General features: G+C 44.0%; 1 protein-coding gene and 1 long non-coding RNA gene across 3 annotated transcripts in view; one reads left to right on the top strand and one right to left on the bottom strand.

Annotated features, from left to right (window-relative positions):
- LOC138657616 (uncharacterized) overlaps positions 1-23308 on the top strand; it is a 409067-nt gene that overhangs the window by 300311 nt on the left and 85448 nt on the right. The gene's annotated exons all lie outside the window — the stretch shown is intronic.
- LOC138662092 (zinc finger protein OZF-like) overlaps positions 11325-23308 on the bottom strand; it is a 47794-nt gene continuing 35810 nt past the window's right edge. Inside the window, exon 6 of the mRNA XM_069747235.1 lies at positions 11325-13152. Within this exon, the coding sequence (XP_069603336.1) occupies positions 12254-13152 (899 nt within the window). The 3' untranslated portion in view covers positions 11325-12253. The remainder of the gene's footprint in view (positions 13153-23308) is intronic.

Here is a 23308-nt window from a genome sequence, read left to right as displayed (position 1 = left end):
CAATTCCAGTAAATTTTGTATTGACAAGTCAAATGGCGCTCCTTTCCTTCCGAGCTCTGCCATGCGCCCAAACAGTGGTTTACCCCCACATGTGGGGTATCGGCGTACTCAGAACAAATGGCACAACTTTTGGGGTTTAATTTCTTCTCTTACCCTTGGGAAAATAAAAAATTGGGGGCGAAAAGATCATATTTGTGAAAAAATATGATTTTTTATTTTTACGGCTCTGCATTATAAACTTCTGTGAAGCACTTAGTGGCTTAAAGTGCTCACCACACATCTAGATAAGTTCCTTAGGGGGTCTACTTTCCAAAATGGTGTCACTTGTGGGTCGTTTCAATGTTTAGGCCCATCAGGGACTCTCCAAACGTGACATGGCGTCCCATCTCAATTCCAGTCAATTTTGCATTGAAAAGTCAAACGGCGCTCCTTCCCTTCCGAGCTCTGCCATGCGCCCAAAGTGGTTTACCCCCACATGTGGGGTATTGGAGTACTCAGAACAAATGGCACAACTTTTGGGGTCCAATTTCTTCTCTTACCCTTGGGAAAATAAAACAAATTGGAGCTGAAGTAAATTTTTTGTGAAAAATGTTACATTTTGATTTTTTTTAAAACATTCCAAAAATTCCTGTAAAACACCTGAAGAGTTAATAAACTTCTTTAATGTGGTTTTGAGCACCTTGAGGGGTGCAGTTTTTAGAATGGTGTCACACTTGGTTATTTTCTATCATATAGACCACTCAAAATGACTTCAAATGTGATGTGGTCCCTAAAAAATATTGGTGTTGTAAAAATGAGAAATTGCTGGTCAATTTTTAACCCTTATAACTCCCTAACAAAAAAATTCTTGGTTCCAAAATTGTGCTGATGTAAAGTAAACATGTGGGAAATGTTACTTATTAATTATTTTACATGACATGTCTCTGTGACTTAAGGGCATAAAAATTCAAAGTGGGAAAATTGCTAAATTTTCAAAATTTTCGCCAAATATCCATTTTTCACAAATAAACGCAATTTATATAGAAGAAATTTTACCACTATCATGAAGTACAATATGTCACGAGAAAATGTCAGAACCGCCAAGATCCGTTGAAGCGTTCCAGAGTTATAACCTCATAAAGGGACAGTGGTCAGAATTGTAAAAATCGGCTTGGTCATTAATGTGCAAACCACCCTTGGGGGTAAAGGGGTTAAGAAACACAAAAAAAAAAAAAAATCAATAACAAAAAATGTGGTAGTCATTAATGGTTACTTTTCTTAACCAAGCATAGGGAAAAATTATTCAAGTCTGAGGAAAAAAAATTATGGAATCATGAAAAACAAAAAAAAAAACACTCCAAAACATCACTAGTATTTTATTGCACCACCTCTGGCTTTTATAACAGCTTGCAGTCTCTGAGGCATGGACTTAATGAGTGTGAAACAGTACTCTTCATCAATCTGGCTCCAACTTTCTCTGATTGCTGTTGCCAGATCAGCTTTGCAGGTTGGAGCCTTGTCATGGACCATTTTCTTTAACTTCCACCAAACATTTTCAATTGGATTAAGATCCGGACTATTTGCAGGCCATGACACTGATCTTATGTGTCTTTTTTCAAGGAATGTTTTCACAGTTTTTGCTCTATGGCAGGATGCATTATCATCTTGAAAAATGATTCAATCATTCCCAAACATCCTTTCAATTGATGGGATAAGAAAAGCGTCCAAAATATCAACATGAACTTGTGCATTTATTGAAGATGTAATGACAACCATCTCCCCAGTGCCTTTACCCGACATGCAGCCCCATATCATCAATGACTGTGCAAATTTGCATGTTCTCTTCAGCCAGTCATCTTTATAAATCTCACTGGAACGGCACCAAACAAAAGTTCCAGCATCATCACTTTGCCCAATGCAGATTTGCGATTGATCACGGAATATGACTTATATCCAGTCATCCACAGTCCACGATTGCTTTTCCTTAGCCCATTGTAACCTTGTTTTTTTCGGTTTAGGTGTTAATGATGGGTTTCGTTTAGCTTTTCTGTAAGTAAATCCCATTTCCTTTAGGCGGTTTCTTACAGTTTGGTCACAGACGATGACTCCAATTTCCACCCATTCGTTCCTCATTTGTTTCGTTGTGCATTTCCTGTTTTGGAGACATATTGCTATAAGTTTCCGGTCTTGATGCTTTGATGTCTTCCTTGGTCTACCAGTAAGTTTGCCTTTGACAACCTTCTCATGTTTTTTGTATTTGGTCCAGATTTTAGACACAGCTGACTGTGAACAACCAACATCTTTTGCAACATTGCATGATGATTTACCCTCTTTTAAGAGTTTGATAATCCTCTCCTTTGTTTCAATTGACATCTCTCGTATTGGAGCCATGACTCATGTCAGTCCACTTGGTGCAACAGCTCTCCAAGGTGTGATCACTCCTTTTTGGATGCAGACTAATGAGCAGATCTAATTTGATGCAGGTGTTAGTTTTGGGAATGTAAATTTACAGGGTGATTCAATAATTTTTTCCCTCATAATTGAGTGATTCCATAATATTTCCCCTATGCTTGGTTAAAAAAAAGTAACCATTACGGACTATCACATTTTTTTGTTCTTGATTTCTTTTAGTGTTTCTTAAAACCAGAAAGTTGCCATTTGACATGACTTTAGCTTTGTGCCATGTCTGTGATCTGCTTTTTTTTCTACAAAATTAAACAACTGAATGAACATCCTTCAGGGTTGTAGGCAACAGAATCACAAGAAAAAAATTATATACGTATAAAAAAAAAGAGGAAACGTGAGATACCCACAAAGCTGAGGTCCTGTAGTCACAGATTTGGTACAGCAAGAAAAAATCTAATCATTCGCATCACAAAAGTGAAGTAAATGTAAGGGTTTAATTGAGTCCATTAAGTACAGTATTTAGGTTTTTAATGTCCATATCCATTTAGAATCCAAATGGGCCAAATTTTGTCATATATCACGATTGCAAATCCGATTCTAAAAACAATAAATGGTTGGGATCTTAACCCCTTAGTAACCAAGCTAATGTTGTCCTTAATGACCAGGTCGCTTTCTGTGGTAAAAACGGGTCAGATTGTGAGCATGTTTTTTCTTGACATATTGTACTTCATGATAGTGTTAAAATTTGTTCAATACAACTTGGGTTTATTTGTGAAAATAACACAAGTTTGGTGAAAAGTTTGAAAAAAAAAAAGAGCAATTTTCAAACTTTCAATCTTTATATTCTTAATCTAGTTAGTTATACTGTATAAAATAATCAATAAATAACATTTCTCATATGTCTACTTTACAGCTACATGACATGGCATCCACATTCACAATACCCTTGTGAAAATAAAAAGTTTGGTGCTAAAGCAACATTTTTGTGGCAAAAAATAGTAGTTTTTTTTTATTTTCACGGCTCAACGTTACAAAATGTGACGCACCTGTGGCTTGAAGGTGTTCTCCACGCATCAGATACATTCCTTTACGGGCATAGTTTCCAAAAATCTTAACTTTTGGCGGTTTCCGTTGTTTAGGCACATCAGGACCTCTGCAAACGCAACATGGCGTCAGCCATCTACTTTAGCCAAAGTCAAGTCGTGCTCCTTCCCAAACAGGTCTCCACTACATATGGCGTATCAGCATACTCAGCAGAAATTGGACAATAACTGACATTAAAGTAACAGTTTTGAAAAAGGTTTCTTTTTTTTCCTTTCACATTGCTTTAATTGACTTTTTTCCATGGACATTGAAATCATGGAAGTGCAGGGGCTCCGGGCTCTCTCAAAATGTCGTCAGAGCCTCTGCAGCACCGAGCACCCCGCTCCTACCAGCCTGGGGACTCGGCATCAACCAACCTTGCCAACGCTGCCCCACCGGTAAATTACATTCTGTCTATAAGACACACCTCCATTTTCCCCTAAATTTAAGGGGGAAAAACTTAATCATATGCCAAAAAATACAGTATCCCACGTTTGTCATTTCTTTACATGCTTGACAAAAAGGCCCAAATATATAAAAATTTGTTGTATCCCGAGACTTGTAGCTTCCAATAAAATGGGTTCGGTATTTTGTTTCCATGATTCTCTCCTTTATTCTTTGGGATTTGTTTTGTGCCATGTGTGATGTCACACACCCAATACAATGTGAAACAAGGATCAGATTGTCCTTATCTGGGATCATGTCCCTTCTGATATAAAGGGGTTGCTACTGAATTGCAAATACTGTAGATAGCATAGCTTGCACATTTTACAGAATATGGGGGAGGAAAAAATACTCAAAAACGTAAAGCGAACCTGTAATATTGAAAATGTCAGAGAAGTAGATGTTAATTAGTTCAATATATATTTTTGATGGACAACTTGCATGTTACTCATTTAAATCCCGGTGTTTCATCTGTATCCATGCCAGTCCAGTGGACGGTGCTATTCAGTGATTGACAGTCTTTCCCGTATAACTACACATGCAAACATACCTGTCAATCTCGGAGTAGGACTGTCCACTGGACCAGTTTCCAACATGTGATGTTAATATACATTATGTGTCAGTTCCCAATGTATGCAGTGTGCTTGACAGCGATGCAGTACACTGTGCTATACAGCCAGCACCTGCTTCTAATAGCATCTGTAAGATCTACCAGAAGTTTAAACCCTAAGATGTCACTCTTAATTACAGACAACGGTATTTCTATGATTAAGTCCAGAAGTACCGTAGTCTCCAACTTTGCTCATCAACCAACTCCCTCCCCCAACGTGAACACAACCAAAGTGTATGGGTGTCTGAGTTATCCTAGCTTACGATATTGATGGCTTATCAATACTATGAAGAGCCAGTAAAGTCCATGTCTTTAGCCTTCACAATGGGCAGAACATACAGTACACTACCACCCCAGCATCTCACAAGTTATCACCAGTACTTAGTACCTGGATATTAAGGAGCAGTGTAGTGTCGTACTACAGGCTGCTGAGTCCCTGCCTATCCACTTACTGTTCCATCTACTGCTTTGCTTGCCCAGTAGGGTTATCATTTTAGGTTAGATTGATAAGCTTTTGGCAAGCGGACACGCACTATAAAAAATGCATTACACTACTGTATCAATACAGTTTTGGCAAAGTCAAATACCAGGAAATATCAAAAACAAAAGCAGCTTTATGACAGACACAAAAAAAGCAGCACCACAAAATTATGTTATAAAACGCACTTAATACACTACTCCAGCATTTGTGTTTTAAATTTCAGTGCGAGAGTGGTGCAGCTAATGTTAGCCTCCATGACCCAAGTATTCTACGCACCAGCTGCAGTCTTCCTCTCTTCCTAGTCGCCACGCCATCCTGCTCCGCCATCTTGTGACAGCAGCTTCTGACTGACTGTCAGAGGTAACGGTCACAAGCTCTCAATAATTATATGAGCTCATCTTTCTGGCTCCCATAGACTTACATTAAGTTGTGACTTCCGGCTCGCCCAGCAAACACTGGAGCGTTCCGGCAGGTCGCAACCTGCAGAAGACCAATCGGAGTGGCTGTTATAAAAGATGAAGATGTCATCTGGTAAGTATAATACAAGAGAGAGGAAACTTAGTTGCACCACTCCAGTGCTGCAAAAAAAAAAAAACATGCTGGAGTGGTGCTTTAAAAAAAAAAAGCAAGTAATCCAAGATGCAGAAAATCTGCAACAGCAAAAAGTCACAAAATACCAAACTTGAGTCTTAAAAAGCATAACTACGGGGGCGTGGCCTAGCGACGAATGTGAGCGGACGTGCGAAGGGTCTCTCTCCCTGCACCGCTCCTTAAACCTACCCTTTCAGGCGCCGCCGAACGCCGAAAACCGGGCAGAGGGACCCCGCAAGTCCCCGGCGAGGGGAAGAAGGCTCCGGAGTTGATAAGCGGTGAGGAGCGGAGATGCCGCGCCGCAAACAGTCGGCGCCTGCAGCCGGCGCGAAAATTCAAGATGGCGCCGTGGCCGAGGAGGAGGCGGCCAGGGCCAGCGCTACATACCGCCGGAGGCTGGAGGTAATAGCCCGGCTGGAGCGATTTGCCCGCACGGAGGAGGGGGGAGCCCTGCTGCTGGGTCCAGAGGGACTTGAGGTGGAGGAAGCCCTGATGAGGCAAGAAAGTGGAGGGGACGCTGGGACCGGTGAAGTGGAGGTGCAATGTTCCCCAGGGAGGGTGCAGGGAGCGCACAGTGCAGAAAGTGTGACACCTGCTGCTAGCCCTGTGCAGACCACTGACTCTGATGTGGTACAGCAGCCAAGGATGGGGGAACCAACACTGCAGGACATTTTCTCTGTCGTTATTCACTGCAAATCTGCCTTGGCCGCGCTGAATCTGAGGGTGGATGATCTGACAGTTGAAATAAAGTCCCTTAACTCTGCTATGCGCAAAGTGGAGAAAAGAGTGGAGGTGGTGGAGGAGCGTGTGGGCAGTGTGGAGGATCAGACAAACGAACTGTTAAAAAGAGAAAAGAAATATATTCAACGAATTGCAGAGCTGGAATTTAAGACAGATGATTTGGAAAACCGATCTCGGAGAAACAATTTAAGAATAATTGGGGTGCCGGAGAAGGTGGAGGGAAATAATTCCACTGAATATATTGAGGCATGGCTCAAGAACTCGGTGGGAGGAGCAGACCTTACCAAACATTTCTCGGTGGAAAGGGCTCATCGGGTCCCCACTCGCCCTCTGCCGCCCGGCTCGGCCCCTCGTGCCATATTGGCAAAAATTCTGGACTACCGGGATCGGGAGACTTTACTGAGAAAGGCCAGGCTGAGTGATGGCCTGAGTATAAATGGGAATCGGATCTCCATTTATCCGGACTACTCGGCATCGGTGCAGAAACTTAGAATGAAGTTTGGGGAGGTCAAGCGACGGCTCCGTGAACTGGACCTAAAATATTCAATGCTCTACCCAGCTAAGCTTAGGGTCGTGGCGCTGGACCGTGTTCAATTTTTTCAAAATCCGGAGGAGGCGATGCAATGGCTGGACACCAACGCCAAGAAGATTGGCACTGAGCGGAACCGTTAAGAATGTTTCGGAAGGATTGTGACTCTGCTGGTTCTGCCTCTCTTCGTTGGAGGGGTCCTTTCTGAATGTTACTGTTGTAGATGGTTCAACTGCACCTAACGTTTACAGTATTATGTTCGGCGGCGTAATGAATATTTCATATTGGTCGCGGTGTGGGGGGAAGAGATGGACGGCAAAAGACTTAGTTCTAGGGTATACTAAGTGCCCTCGGTTCTCATATAGAGAAAGAAAGTTCGGAGTATCTGAGTTATCTTGAGTTTTAGATGGGGAAGGTTGGGTTAGTTGTTGGGATGGGGGGTGGGAAGGGGGGGGAGGAGGGCATTGGGGGAGACCTGGGAGAGACGATTCTTATTTTATACCTTTTTCTAAGGAAATGGGAGGGAAGGTTAATATTATAAGTTGGAATGTTAGGGGGCTAGCGGACGCTACTAAACGTGCGGCAATATTTCAGTACTTAGTGAAACAGAGGCCCTCGGTGATATGCCTGCAAGAAACTCACTTAGTGGAGGAAAAAGTAGATATGTTACAGAAAAAATGGGTGCGCAGGGCATATCACTCGACTTTCTCTAATTATGCAAGGGGGGTGTCTGTTTTGATCCATACTAGTACTCCATTTGAGGAAGTTGAGGTTAAAATTGATAAAGATGGTCAGTATGTCCTTTTGGTGTGTAAAATTCTTAACCGTCTGATTTGCAGTTTCAATATATATACCCCCGCCGTATTCTGGTAAGAAAATTCAAGAGATTTTGGAGCATATGAGAGGGTGGGTCGGGGTTCCTCTTCTGGTGGTTGGAGATGTGAACAATATTGCCGACGACCATTGGGATAAGAGTAATCACGCTCCGCCACGTAGGGACGGTAATGGCACTCCTTTTGGGAATTACCTTAGAGAAATAGGCTGGATTGACTTATGGCGGGTTCGAAACGCTAATACTTATTCTTATTCCTGTTACTCGACCACGTATGGTTCTATGTCTCGTATCGATGTCGCCTTGGGCAATGATGGGATGAACGAATTGTTAAGTGAGGTGGAATATAATCCCAGGATTCTATCAGATCATAGTCCAGTTCGGGTCTCATTAAAATTATCTGAACAGGTTGGTTCACGGAAGATGGGATGGAAGGTTCACCCCTCCTGGTTACAACTCTTGGACATGGAAAGGGTGGGGGCTGAAATAGAGGAGTTTTTTAGGATTAATGATGGGAGTGCGGAATGCCACGTAGTATGGGACACCATGAAGGCGTATTTAAGGGGGATTCTGTTTCGTGACATTTCACGACATAAGACTAGGACTAGAGTACAGGATCAAGCTATTCTGGAAGAACTGAAGGCAGCTGAGGCAGCATTGGGGGCCCATTGTACTAAGGAGTCTCAGAGTCGGATGAGGAAGGCCCAAGAGGAGGTCAATCAATTATATTTGAGAAGGGCGGAGAGATTGCGGGCCTTTCAAAAAGCGTCTTTTTATTCAGAGGGGGAAAAGGTGGGGCATTTACTTTCGGTAGTGGCGTCTGCACAGAGGGACTCCTCTCATGTCTACTCCATTAGGAGGGAAGATGGAATATTGGTTACTCAGGGGGAGCAGATTTTGGAAGTGTTTAGGAAATTCTACAATAAGCTATATACTTCAAGTGTGGACAGGGGGGCTGAGGACATGACGGACTACTTGGAGGGGATTGACCTGCCTAGGTTGAGTAAAGAAGACTGTGAGTTGTTGGAGGAGCCGATTGGGGAGGAAGAATTGGGGGCCGCTTTGGCGGGGGTTGCTGGGGGTAGGGCTCCGGGGGCGGATGGTATTCCAGCTGAGATGTACAAGGTATTGAAAGAAACTTTGTTGGCCAAACTGTCGGAGGTGTATAATAGGTCATTGGAAAGAGGGGAGTTACCTGTTTCAATGAGAGAGGCTATCGTGGTCGTTATCCCTAAGGCCGACAAGGACCCACAACTACCAGAATCCTATAGACCAATCTCACTTTTGACGGCTGACATTAAGATACTGGCAAAAGCTCTGGCAAACAGGTTATCTAGGGTGATTGACAGACTGGTTCACCCGGATCAGTCAGGCTTTATGCCCAATAAATCAACGGCACTTAATCTGAGAAGGTTATTTTTAAATTTGCAAATCCCTTCTGACAATGTTGGCAAACGGGTTGTGGTATCCTTGGACGCTCATAAGGCTTTTGATTGCGTGGAGTGGAGTTATTTGTGGTCAGTACTGGAACGAATGGGGTTTGGACCTAAATTTATCTCATGGGTGCGGCTGTTGTACTCTTCTCCGGTGGCCAAAATTAGAGTGAATGACGCTCTCTCTGAGACCTTCTCTTTATCTAGAGGTACTAGACAGGGCTGCCCTCTGTCCCCGCTGCTCTTCGCCTTGGCGGTGGAACCCCTTGCCGCAAAGATCAGAGGGTCCCGGGAGGTGAAGGGCTTTATGTACGGGGAGGCGGAAGAAAAAGTAGCGTTATACGCTGATGATATCCTGCTCTTCTTGGAGGATTCCGAGGGGACCTTGGTAAAGACGGAGGCCATTATTGAGGAATTCGGGAGTTATTCGGGCTTAAGGATCAATTGGGACAAATCGAATATGATGTTGATAGATGGGGAAAGTGGGGACGGTGATGGGGGGGACTCTGTCACAAGGTTGAGGCTAGTTGAGAAATTTAAGTACTTGGGGATTCAGATCGCACTCCCTCTGACTAGCTTTGAGGAACTGAATTTGGCACCTCTTCTGCGTAAGATACGTACCAAGGTCCAGGCGTGGAAAAAGCTACACTTATCGGTAATTGGTAGGATAAACCTGATAAAGATGATTGTGATGCCGCAGTTACTCTATGTGTTGCACAATTCCCCTATATGGATATCGCAGAATAGGTTTCGGAGGATTAGATCTTTGTTTGGTGAGCTGATCTGGGGTGGGAAGAGCCCCAGATTTAAATAGGAAACCCTACAGAGACCAAAGACGGAGGGAGGGGTGGCATTGCCCAATCCGTGGTTGTATTTTTTGGCCTCACAGTGTCAGCATTTCAAGGGATGGGGAGATGGGTCAGGTGGGATGCGGGCACCTTGCAGCCTGAGATCATTGATTGGGACAAAGGTGTTGAGTGAGGGCCTAGAGGGGGGACATTTCCGTGAGAAAGGTTCTAAATTTTGCACTGTAAGGCTCATTCATAAGGTGTGGGATAAAGTTAAAGGAATTAGGGGTGTACGGGCACTCACTAGATTCTCACCCATTTGGAACAACTGTGTCCTACAGGAGTTTAGACAGATGGAGGGATTTCATATTTGGAGGGAGGCAGGCATCTCTCGGATGGGCCAGATTTTACATCAGGGTAGAATTAGAGACTTTGAGATATTGCAGGAAGAATTTTTACTCCCGGAGTCTGAGATGTACCAATACCGTCGTCTTTCTCATGCGTACCGGGCACAGTGTAAGAGAGGGCCTGTTGAAATCCAGGTGGATCTTATGCTGGATTTTATCCTTGAAGGGGGAGGCACGAAGGGGGTGATTTCGGGTATATATGAATTCCTTCTATTTTCTTTCCTGGCGGAGCACCCTATTAGAGCAAGGGCGAAATGGGAGGCTGACCTGGGGGCGATTGATGATGACCGATGGGAATCAGTATTGGATTATGTGCCCAGGATATCAATGAGTGAGCCTGGTAGGCTGTCACAATTATTTGTCATTCATAGGGCTTACAGAACCCCAGACATGTTGTTCAAAGCCGGATTAAGGCCTAATTCAGAATGCCCTAGATGCTCGCAGTCCGAAGCGGGCATCCTTCATATGTTGTGGCAGTGCCCCAGGCTGTCCTCCTTTTGGGTGGTGGTGTTGAATAAAGTGGGTTTGGCATATAGTTGTAATGTGCCTCGGGATCCTCTGGTATGTGTTTTGGGCTATGTGGAGGAGGTATTAACTGATAAGCTGTATAAAACGGTTATAGCTAGACTGTTATTTATTGCGCGAAAGTTGATCGCCAAATTCTGGATTAGGGAAGAGCCACCAACAAGGAGAGACTTTATGAAGCAAGTGGACCATATCATTGCTTTGGAGAAGAGTATCTACGTTAGGAGGAACAAGATGGACCTCTTTGACAGGTTGTGGAGCCCGTGGCTTGAATCAATGTGACCTGAAGACCTTTTGCCCCTATGGAAATATTTTTTGACAAGTCATCTTCCTCTTCTTGTACTTTTGTATGTGATAATTTAGTGGGGGATGACTCTTGACAGGTCTCTAGTGGGTGGGGGGAAGGGGGGTGGGAGTTTGGTTTGGGACTAAATAAGTTTTCTAACAAAAAAAAAGTATTGTGTATTTGTATATTGCTGAAAACAAACTATTCCTTTTATTGTCTATGCACAATTTTGATGGTTTAATAAAAATATCTGATTCAAAAAAAAAAAAAGCATAACTACAGTTATTAGCCTCTAGATGGGTGCAAAATTTGTGGCTTCTGCTAACAGGGACTGAGTCATGTAGAGTAGGTGAGAAATAAATGACGTAGAGATTACATACCTAAGACACATTAATATTCCTAGAAGACCATAGTAAACCTCACATGATGCTCCTGCTGAGCAGTTATTTGTCTCAATATAGTACTTATCTGACAAATCATTGACAGAATAGAGATCATTGCACACCTTCATATAAACAGCCAGTACTGCTGATTATAACTACTGATAGGCATCACATATGCAGTGTTAAAGCAGCTGGCTTTGTCACTGCAAATTGTAAGATAATACTAAAATATTAATCCTAACCGACTAGACCAGTTTGGTACATTAATCCTTTAATTTTCTTATACCACTAAGAAGTTTTTAATTAGTATGAAATCTTATTTCCCCCTAATTTCTGTTTAAAACCTTTGTGCATCTTGTAGTTAGGTGCGTCCTATAATCCAAACATATGGTACTTCAGCTTTTAAAAAAAAAAAAAAAAAAAAAAATCAGCATCCATTATTATGGCATTTTGACCTAATACATTGCCTCACAGTTTCACTACTGGGGTAACCACAGGAAAGGGATGAAAATTTCTTCCATACAGAACAGGCCATAAAGAAATGTCCAACTGTGAAAAAGGTGAATTAAGAATAGCAGGTTAGCAACATTTGACTTATCCAAAATATGGAATTTGTACATTAGTCTTCAATACATGAGGTTGGCTAGGAAGATCATATCCTTTTTTTCCCATCCAAATTAGAAGATGACACAAATTATGCACAAACTCCTGGCTATGTTGTTATAGAGGTTGATCTTAGGTGTGCATTTTCTGATGTGCAACAAGCCCAGATTTGTTAATAAAACTTTCTCCACATTCACTGCAGATCAATTGCTTATTTTCCGTGTGAGTCTTTTTATGCCTGAAAAGGTCTGAACTTGTGATGAAGCCCTTACCACAAAAGGAACAATTAAATGGCCTTTCCCCCGTGTGGATCCTCTCATGGTTGACCAAGTTGGATCTTGAAGCAAAACATTTTCCACATTCTTGACATGAAAAAGGTTTCTCTCCTGTATGGATCCTCTGGTGTTTAATTAGGTTTGATTTCATTCCGAAACTCTTCTCGCAAAGTGCACAGGTAAAGGGCTTCTCTCCTGTGTGAATTCTTTGATGTTTCACAAGGTTGGACTTGATCCCGAAGCACTTTCCACAATCGAGGCATGTGAATGGCTTTTCGGCGTTGTGAGTTTTCACATGCTTGACAAGGTTGGCCTTCATGGCAAAACATTTCCCACAGTCTGAACAAGAAAACGGTTTATCCCCCGTGTGGATGCTCTGATGAGTTTCAAGGATGGATTGACTGGAGAAAGACAATCCACACTCGGAGCACTGGAAAGATTTCTTACCGGTGTGAATACGTTGGTGGGCAAGAAAAACTGTTTTACTGGCAAAACTCTTTTTGCACGTCAAACAGTGAGACGAGGTCTCTTCTGCTCCGGGTGGCACAACAACTTGGGAATTTAAATGAAATGAAGTCTCACAATCAGAGCACAAATACATGTTTTCTCCACTGTTAGCCTTCTGGTTGGACGACCTGCCCCTGGATTTAAAACACTTCCCACATAGCGAACATAAATACATATCTTCATCTGTGGCAACCGGACTGGAGGAACCAGAAGGTGCGTCTGAGAATTTGTGCTCCTTTTCCTCACCATCTAGAAGATAAAAATCAATGTCAACACTCAGCTCTGGTGAATTGCATCACATTTTCTCATTAGGCGCAAAATACCTTGGTAGAAAAAAGTTTTCTTTCCACTGTCCAGAAATTTGTCAGTTGCATAAAAAATATGTTCCTTTTACATGTGCCTAATATTTGTGTGTTTCATGTGACTGGCTAACTATACAACCTGTAACCGCTATTTCACTTATTACACTGTCATTTTTTCTGACAACAAATTGAAGATTGCAACAGCCCTCACTGCTTTACTAATGTTCACATCCTAAAATTAGCATCAAAAGGGTTGTCCAGTCTAATCAGCAAAGTCTGCAGTCAAATAGAGAGACTGCAAAATCGTGACAGCGTGCAATATGCACACAGTCACGATTCTCCTATATGCCCTGTGTGATCACAATGTTACTTAGACTCCTGCAAGTCCCTTCTTTTCAGTGAAGCTGGGAGAGACTAGAAAGCACTTGATTATAAATGTACAAATAGAATACGTATACGCTCAGACGACAACCTCAGCACAATGGGCTATTCAAGGGAATCATGACAGATTGCGCATTGCACAATGTCATGCTTTGCCAGTCTGGTCACAAAGTGACTGCAGAGTTTGCAGACCAGACAACCTCTTTAAGGCCGGTTTCACACGTCAGTGGCTCCGGTACGTGAGGTGACAGTTTCCTCACGTACCGGAGACACTGACTCACGTAGACACATTAAAATCAATGTGTCTCTGCACATGTCAGCGTGTTTTCACGGACCGTGTGTCCATTTGAAAAACACGGAGACATGTCAGTGTTCGTGGGAGCGCACGTATTACACAGACCCATTAAAGTCAATGGGTCCGTGTAAAACATGTACCGCACACGGATGTTGTCCGTGTGCAGTCCGTGTGCCGTGCAGGAGACAGCGCTACAGTAAGCGCTGTCCTCCCCGTCGTGGTGCTGAAGCCGCCATTCATTTCTTCTCTTCAGCAGCGTTCGCTGGAGAGAAGATATGAAAAAATTTTTTTTTTTTTTTTTTTTTTTTTGGTGTTTAAAAAAAAAAATCCCTGTCCCCAACCCCCTCCCACCCCCTGTGCGTTCCCCCCGCTGTTAATAAAATACTTTCCCGGCTCTCTCGCTTCTTCTCCTCGCCGCATAGGGGTGGAGCCGCATATTCATCACTGTAATGGGTGGCACCACGTGACCGCTCATACAGGAGAAGCTGTGGTGAGGAGAAGTAGCAGCGAGGGAGCTGGGTAAGTATTCAGCGGGGGGGGGGGGGGGGTATTGGAGGCGCACAGGGGTTGGGGTAGGGTTGGGGACGGGGATCTTTTAAGATTTTTCATATCTTCTCTCCAGCGAACGCTTCTGGAGAGAAGAAATGAATGGTGGCTTCAGCACCAGATGCAGGGGACTGCGCTTAACTGTAGCGCTGTCTCCTGCACGGTGCGTGTGGTACCCAGTCGGCACACAGGTGGCACACGGATGCCGCATGTGTGCCACGTGAGCACACGGACATGGATAATTCCGGTACCGATTTTTCCGGTACCGGAATTATCTGGACATGTGAGACTGGCCTAAGGAAGTAAGGTACTCCTATATCATTCAACAAGCTCAATATCAGTATACATACTGGGTTATTAGATAAAGTGTTCAACATCAAACAATACACAGCTTCTTAAAGTAAGAAAGGTTACCACATACACTGTATTTTGCGGATGCCAAATTTTGGGGTGGAAAATAGGAAAAAAAGTGTTTTGTTTTTTTTAATTAAAATGGTGGTGCATCTTATAGTGCGTTTTAAGGGTAGCTTACCAGGGGGTTCAGGGGTGGTGGAGCAGGGTAATAGGATGCATAGTCACTGCTTCAGGAGGCCGGAGTGGGGCGACGCTGTGGTGCCTGGGCGGTCATTAGATGTTGGCGCCAGTGAGCGGAGTCCCCGTTCCCATTCAGTGGGAAAATGGCCACCGGAAGTCTCGATCAGCACATGCGCCAGCCATTTTCCCGAGGCCCATCGCAGGGAACTGAATGGGAAAGGGGACTCCCCTCACTGGCAAGGACATCTAATGAACACCCAGGCATCGCGCCACTCCTACCGCTGGCCTCCTCAAGCAGCCACCTGTCCTCGTGTCACCCGCTCCACCTCCGCTGACCCCCTCTCCGGTAAGGTACTTTCAGATTATAAGACGCGCCCACATTTTCCTCCCAAATTTGGGGGTCAAAAAGTAAATCTTATAATCCGAAAAATATGATAGTTTAATACTGGCCAATTTTCTTTTTTTAAGTGTACAGATTTATTTCCTGCCCTTCTTCCAAGAGCCAAACTTATTCAGTTTTCAGTCAAAAGACATTTGAAGGCTTGATTTTTATGTGACGAGTTTTAGTTTTACCCCCTTCACGTAATGATCAGTAGGGGAGCTCATATCAAGCGGATCATGCGCCCACATAAGCTGTCCGATTTTGGCTTAAATAATAGCAGAGTTCCAGCTGTCATAGCCAGGAGCGGTACCTGCACTGACCTGGGCCGTTTAACCCCCTAAATTCCGAGATGTATAGTGATTTCAGCATTTAGCAGACTAGTAGAGGGAGGGGGGCTCCCTCTCTCACTTGATCAGCACCCCAGTGACATAATAGTGGGCTGCTGATGGTAGTCATGGGAACCGGAAGTCAAACAATGACCTCCAGGTCTGCCAGATACAGTGGCTTGTTGCACACGTTCAGTATTTTTCGCGGTTTTTTTTTTTGCGTTTTTTCGCTATAAAAACGTGAAAAAAACGCTTACATATGCCTCCTATTATTTACAGTGTATTTCGCATTTCTAGTGCAAATGTTGCATTTTTTTCTGCAAAAAAAAAAAAAAAAAAAAAAATCGCATTGCGGAAAAAAAAGCAACATGTTCATTAAATTTGCGGAATTGCGGGGATTCCGCACACCTAGGAATGCATTGATCTGCTTACATTCCGCATGGGGCTGTGCACACCATGCGGGAAGTAAGCAGATTATGTGCGGTTGGTACCCAGGGTGGAGGAGAACTGGGCACTGTCACGATATGGTATGAAATATCATATAAGTAGTTTCTCTTGTTAGCAGGCTGCGGGCTAAAAAAGCCCTTCCCTTCCCTTTCACTCAGCCAAGAGCTGCCCTGTCAATGTACTGGGGGGAGTTTTATGGCCGAAAGGTATTTACGACTAGGCTCAAATCTCCCTCTAGCAGAGAACTGTTTAGAAGTGTCTAGAAGTTTTCAGAAATCCATGGAAATTCTTTGTTCTGTTTTTGTAAGATATTACGCAAACATCTGTCAGTGCAACACTGACAGATGTAATGCATTGCAATGCTCATGCATTTCAATGCATTAAATCAATGATGAGAATAATAAAAAGTTAAAGTTCAATAGAAGGACTAAAAAATTAAAAAATAAATCACAGAATAAAGAAAAAAAATACCAATACATAAGTATATTTATCTAAAAATAAAAAGAACACATATTTGGTATCGCCACTTCCCGATCTTTAAAACTATCACATTATTTAGCCCATTCAGTGAACATCATAAAGAAATGCTTTTTTATTGGATTGATGAAAGTGGAATAAAATACAATCAAAATGTTGAATTCCAATAAGATAGTATGTCTGAAAAAAACAAGCCACCACACAGCTCTGTAAGCAGGGAAAAAAAAAAAAAAGCTACAGCTCTCAGAATATAGCAATGGAAAAACAATTACTGTATATACAAGAATATAAGCCGACTCGAGTATAAGCCAAGGCACCTAATTTTGCCACGGAAAACTGGGTAAGCTTATTGACTTGAGTATAAGCACGGTATGCATTGTCCCCTCATCCCTGTCCTGCTATGCGTGGCTTCTAGTGACGAGCGAATATACTCGTAAATCGAGATTTCTCGAGCACGCTCGGGTGACCTCCGAGTATTTTTTAGTGCTCGGAGATTTAGTTTTTCTTGCCGCAGCTGAATGATTTACATCTGTTAGCCAGCATAAGTACATGTGGGGGTTGCCTGGTTGCTACGGAATCCCCACATGTACTTATCCTGGCCAACAGATATAAATCATGCAGCTGCGGCGCTAAAAACTAAATCTACGAGCACTAAAAAATACTCGGAGGACCCACGAGTATATTCGCTCATCACTAGTGGCTTCCCCCGTCCTGTCTTGGTATGTGTGGCTCCCCCCCACCAACGTCGTATGCATGGCTCCCCCGGTCCCGTCGTTGTATGCATGGCTCTCCCGGTCCCGTCATTGTATGCATAGCTCCCCTGGTCCCGTTGTTGTATGTGTGGCTTCCCCCCATCCCGGTATGCATGCTTCCTATTCCAAAAACCCCCCATCATACTCACCCTGTTCCACACTGTCGCAGCATCTCGTTGGTCCAGACGCCTGCAGCTCTTCCTGTGCTGAGCGATCAAATCGCACGCTCATTAAGGTAATGAATATGCATGCGTCTCCACTCCCATAGGCGTGGAGCGCAATATTATGTACACATATTTAGTATCGCCGCCTTCGTAACGACCCGACCTATAAAACTGTTCCACTAGTTAACCCCTTCAGTGCCCTTCAGTGAACACCATAAATAAAAAAAAAACGAGGCAAAAAAACAACGCTTTATCATACCGCCGAACAAAAAGTGGACTAACACGCGATCAAAAAGATGGATATAAATAACCATGGTACCGCTGAAAACGTCATCTTGTCCCACAAAAAACGAGCCGCCATACAGCATCATCAGCGAAAAAATAAAAAAGTTATAGTCCTCAGAATAAAGCGATGCAAAAATAATTTTTTATATAAAATAGTTTTTATCGTATAAAAGTGCAAAAACACAAAAAAATTATATAAATGAGGTATCGCTGTAATTGTACTGACCCGAAAACTGTTTTATCAATTTTAACAAACGTGGAACGGTATAAACGCCCCCCCCCCCAAAAAAAAAAAGAAATTCATGAACAGCTGGTTCTTGGTCATTCTGCCTCACAAAAATAGGAATAAAAAGCGATCAAAAAATGTAACGTGCCCGAAAATGGTACCAATAAAAACGTCAACTCGTCCCGCAAAAAACAAGACCTCACATGACTCTGTGGACCAAAATATGGAAAAATTATAGCTCTCAAAATGTGGAGATGCAAAAACTATTTTTTGCAATAAAAAGCGTCTTTTAGTGTGTGACGGCTGCCAATCATAAAAATCCGCTAAAAAAACAGCTATAAAAGTAAATCAAACCCCCCTTCATCACCCCCTTAGTTAGGGAAAAATAATAAAAATTTTAAAAATGTAATTATTTCCATTTTCCCATTAGGGTTAGGTTTGGGGCTAAAGTTAGGTTTGGGGCTAAAGTTAGGGTTAGGTTTGGGGCTACAGTCAGGGTTGAGGCTATGGTCAGGGTTGGGGCTAAAGTTAGGGTTTGGATTACATTTACGGTTGGAATTAGGGTTAGGGGTGTGTTGGAGCTCTCCAAATGCGACATGGCATCAGATTTCAATTCCAGCCAATTCTGCGTTGAAAAAGTAAAACGGTGCTCCTTCCCTTCCAAGCTCTCCGGTGCGCCCAAACAGGGGTTTACCTCAACATATGGGGTATCAGCGTACTCAGGATAATTTGGACAACTTTTGGGGTCCAATTTCTCCTGTTAACCTTGGGAAAATACAAAACCGGGGGCTTAAAAAAATTTTTGAGGAAAAAACAGGATTTTTTATTTTCACGGCTCTGCGTTATAAACTGTAGTGAAACACTTGGGGGTTCAAAGTTCTCACAACACATCTAGATAAGTTCCTTGGGGGGTCTAGTTTCCAATATGGGGTCACTTGTGGGGATTTCTACTGTTTAGGTACATCAGGAGCTCTGCAACGTGACGCCTGGAGACCAATCCATCCAAGTCTGCATTCCAAATGGCGCTCCTTCCCTTCAGAGCTCTGCCCTTCGTCCAAATGGTGGTGTCCCCCCACATTTGGGGTATCAGCGTATTCAGGACAAATTGGACAACAACTTTTGGGGTCCAATTTCTCCTGTTACCCTTGAGAAAATGCAACACTGGGGGCTAAAAAATAATTTAATAACTTACCCCATTGATAATTCAGGTGGAACGCAAATGCCGTGAGCCGCATGCCACATTCTCCTGCATGTTAGCTAACACATGATCGAATTAAGCGCCAAACCCTACGTGCATGTGCACAAGGTACAAACCACCTGGAAGCGACATCCGCTGTGTGAATCGCAAGCGGTGGTCAGCATCTACTACTTCCGGATCATCATGTAAAGCACTTCCGGTATTGCCAAAGCTGTGCGCCTGGGTTAACATCACAGCTGTGAGACACACTCTGTACACAGCTGCCATCGCAATGGAGGCATACGAGAACCATATTACACTGCACATAAAGAAGTCGCATAATCATATACCTTACAGCAGTGAGATGCCCTCTATCATAGCTACCACGGCAACGGATGCATGCGGGATCAATAATAATTAACCCCTTCCCGACCTGTGACACAGCGTATGCGTCATGAAAGTCGGTGCCAATCCGACCTGTGACGCATATGCTGTGTCACAGAATGATCGCGTCCCTGCAGATCGGGTGAAAGGGTTAACTCCCATTTCACCCGATCTGCAGGGACAGGGGGAGTGGTAGTTTAGCCCAGGGGGGGTGGCTTCACCCCCCCGTGGCTACGATCGCTCTGATTGGCTGTTGAAAGTGAAACTGCCAATCAGAGCGATTTGTAATATTTCACCTATTATAACGGGTGAAATATTACAATCCAGCCATGGCCGATGCTGCAATATCATCGGCCATGGCTGGAAATACTAATGTGCCCCCACCCCACCGATCGCCCCCCCAGGCCCCCCGATCTGTCCGGTACACTGCTCCGGCTCCCCTCTGTCCTGTGCTCCGCTCCCCCCAGGGCTCTTGTCCGCTCCCCCCGTGCTTCAATCACCCCCCCGTGCTCCGATCACCCCCCCTGCACTCCGATCCACCCCCCTCCGTGCTCCGTTCCACCCCCCCGTGCTCCGTTCCACCCCCCCCCCCGTGCTCCGATCCACCCCCCCCGTGCTCCGTTCCACCCCTCCCGCGTTCCGATCCACCCCCCCATGCTCCGATCCCCCCCCTCGTACTTCCCCCCACCCCATCATACTTACCGATCCTGCCAGGGTCCGTCCGTCTTCTCCCCGGGCGCCGGCATCTTCCAAAATGGCGGGCGCATGCGTAGTGCGCCCGCCGAATCTGCCGGCCGGCAGATTCGTTCAAAGTGCATTTTGATCACTGAGATATAATCTATCCCAGTGATCAAAATAAAAAAATAATAAATTACCCCCCCCCCCCTTTGTCACCCCCATAGGTAGGGACAATAAAAAAAATAAAGAAATTTTTTTTTCCACTAATGTTAGAATAGGGCTAGGGTTAGGGGTAGGGTTAGGGTTTCGGGATATGTGCACACGTATTCTGTTCCTCTGCGGATTTTTCCGCTGTGGATTTGATAAATCCGCAGTGCTAAACCGCTGTGGATTTATCGCGGATTTACCGTGTTTTTTCTGCGCATTTCACTGCGGTTTTACAACTGCAGTTTTCTATTGGAGCAGTTGTAAAACGGCTGCGGAATCCGCAGAAAGAAGCGACATGCTGCGGAATGTAAACCGCTGCGTTTTCGTGCAGTTTTTCTGCAGCATGTGTACAGCGATTTTTGTTTCCCATAGGTTTACATTGAACTGTAAACTCATGGGAAACTGCTGCGGATCCACAGCGTTTTCCGCAGCGTGTGCACATACCTTTAGAATTAGGCTATGTGCACACGGTGCGGATTTGGCTGCGGATCCGCAGCAGTGTTCCATCAGGTTTACAGTACCATGTAAACATATGGAAAACCAAATCCGCTGTGCCCATGGTGCGGAAAATACCGCGCGGAAACGCTGCATGTCAATTCTTTGTGCGGATTCCGCAGCGTTTTACACCTGTTCCTCAATAGGAATCCACAGGTGAAATCCGCACAAAAAACACTGGAAATCCGCAGTAAATCCGCAGGTAAAACGCAATGCCTTTTACCCGCGGATTTTTCAAAAATGGTGCGGAAAAATCTCACACGAATCCGCAACGTGGGCACATAGCCTTAGGGTTAGGGTTGGAATTAGGGTTGCGGTTAGGGTTGTGATTAGGGTTATGGCTACAGTTGGGATAAGGGTTAGGGGTGTGTTGGGGTTAGTGTTGGAGGTAGAATTGAGGGGTTTCCACTGTTTAGGCACATCAGGGGTCTCCAAACGCAACATGGCGCCACCATTGATTCCAGCCAATCTTCTATTCAAAAAGTCAAATGGTGCTCCCTCAATTCCGAGCCCCGACGTGCGCCCAAACAGTGGTTTACCCCCACATATGGGGTATCAGCATACTCAGGACAAACTGCGCAACAATTATTGGGGTCCAATTTCTCCTGTTATCCTTGTGAAAATAAAAAAATGCTTGCTAAAACATCATTTTTTGAGGAAAGAAAAATGATTTTTTATTTTCACGGCTCTGCGTTGTAAACGTCTGTGAAGCACTTGGGGGTTCAAAGTGCTCACCACATATCTAGACAAGTTCCTTGGGGGGTCTAGTTTCTAAAATGGGGTCACTTGTGGGGGGTTTCTACTGTTTAGGCACATCAGGGTATTAGCGTACTCAGGAGAAACTGGACAACAACTTTTGGGGTCCAATTTTCTCCTGTAACCCTTGGGAAAATAAAAAATTCTGGGCTAAATAATTATTTTTGAGGAAAGAAAACGTACTTATTATTTTCACAGCTCTGCATTATAAACTTCTGTGAAGCACTTGGGGGTTCAAAGTGCTCACCACACATCTAGTTCCTTTCGGGGTCTAGTTTCCAAAATGGGGTCACTTGTGGGGGGTTTCTACTGTTTAGCCACATCAGGGGCTCTGCAAACGCAACGTGACGCCCACAGAGCATTCCATCAAAGTCTGCATTTCAAAACATCACTACTTCACTTCCGAGCCCCGGCATGTGCCCAAACAGTGGTTTACCCCCACATATGGAGTATCAGCGTACTCAGGAGAAATTGGACAACAACTTTTGGGGTCAAATTTCTCCTGTTACCCTTGGGAAAATAAAAAATTGCAGGCTAAAAGATCATTTTTGAGGAAATATTTTTTTTTTTTTTCTTCATGGCTCTGCGTTATAAACTTCTGTGAAGCACTTGGGGGTTCAAAGTCCTCACCACACATCTAGATTAGTTCCTTTGGGGGTCTAGTTTCCAAAATGGGGTCATTTGTGGGGGATCTCCAATGTTTAGGCATACAGGGGCTCTCCAAACGTGACATGGTGTCCGCTAATGATTGGAGCTAATTTTCCATTTAAAAAGCCAAATGGCGTGCCTTCCCTTCCGAGCCCTGCCGTGCGCCCAAACAGTGGTTTACCCCCACATATGGGGTATCAGCGTACTCAGGACAAACTGGACAAGAACATTTGGGGTCCAATTTCTCCTATTACCCTTGGCAAAATAGGAAATTCCAGGCTAAAAAATCATTTTTGAGGAAAGAAAAATTATTTTTTATTTTCATGGCTCTGCGTTATAAACTTTTGTGAAGCACCTGGGGGTTTAAAGTGCTCAATATGCATCTAGATAAGTTCCTTGGGGGGGTCTAGTTTCCAAAATCGGGTCACTTTTGGGGGAGCTCCAATGTTTAGACACACAGGGGCTCTCCAAACGCGACATGGTGTCCGCTAACAATTGGAGTTAATTTTCCATTCAAAAAGTCAAATGGCGCGCCTTCCCTTCCGAGCCCTGCCGTGTGCCCAAACAGTGGTTTACCCCCACATATGAGGTATCGGCGTACTCGGGAGAAATTGCTCAACAAATTTTATGATCCATTTTATCCTATTGCCCATGTGAAAATGAAAAAATTGAGGCGAAAAGAATTTTTTTGTGAAAAAAAAGTACTTTTTCATTTTTACGGATCAATTTGTGAAGCACCTGGGGGTTCAAAGTGCTCAATATGCATCTAGATAAGTTCCTTGGGGTGTCTAGTTTCCAAAATGGGGTCACTTGTGGGGGAGCTCCAATTTTTAGGCACACGGGGGCTCTCCAAACGTGACATGGTGTCCACTAAAGAGTGGAGCCAATTTTTCATTCAAAAAGTCAAATGGCGCTCCTTCCCTTCCAAGCCCTGCCGTGCGCC

The sequence above is a fragment of the Ranitomeya imitator genome, chromosome 1, assembly GCF_032444005.1.
Source record: "Ranitomeya imitator isolate aRanImi1 chromosome 1, aRanImi1.pri, whole genome shotgun sequence".
Lineage (NCBI taxonomy): Eukaryota > Metazoa > Chordata > Amphibia > Anura > Dendrobatidae > Ranitomeya > Ranitomeya imitator.
This window is presented reverse-complemented; position numbering and strand designations above follow the sequence as displayed.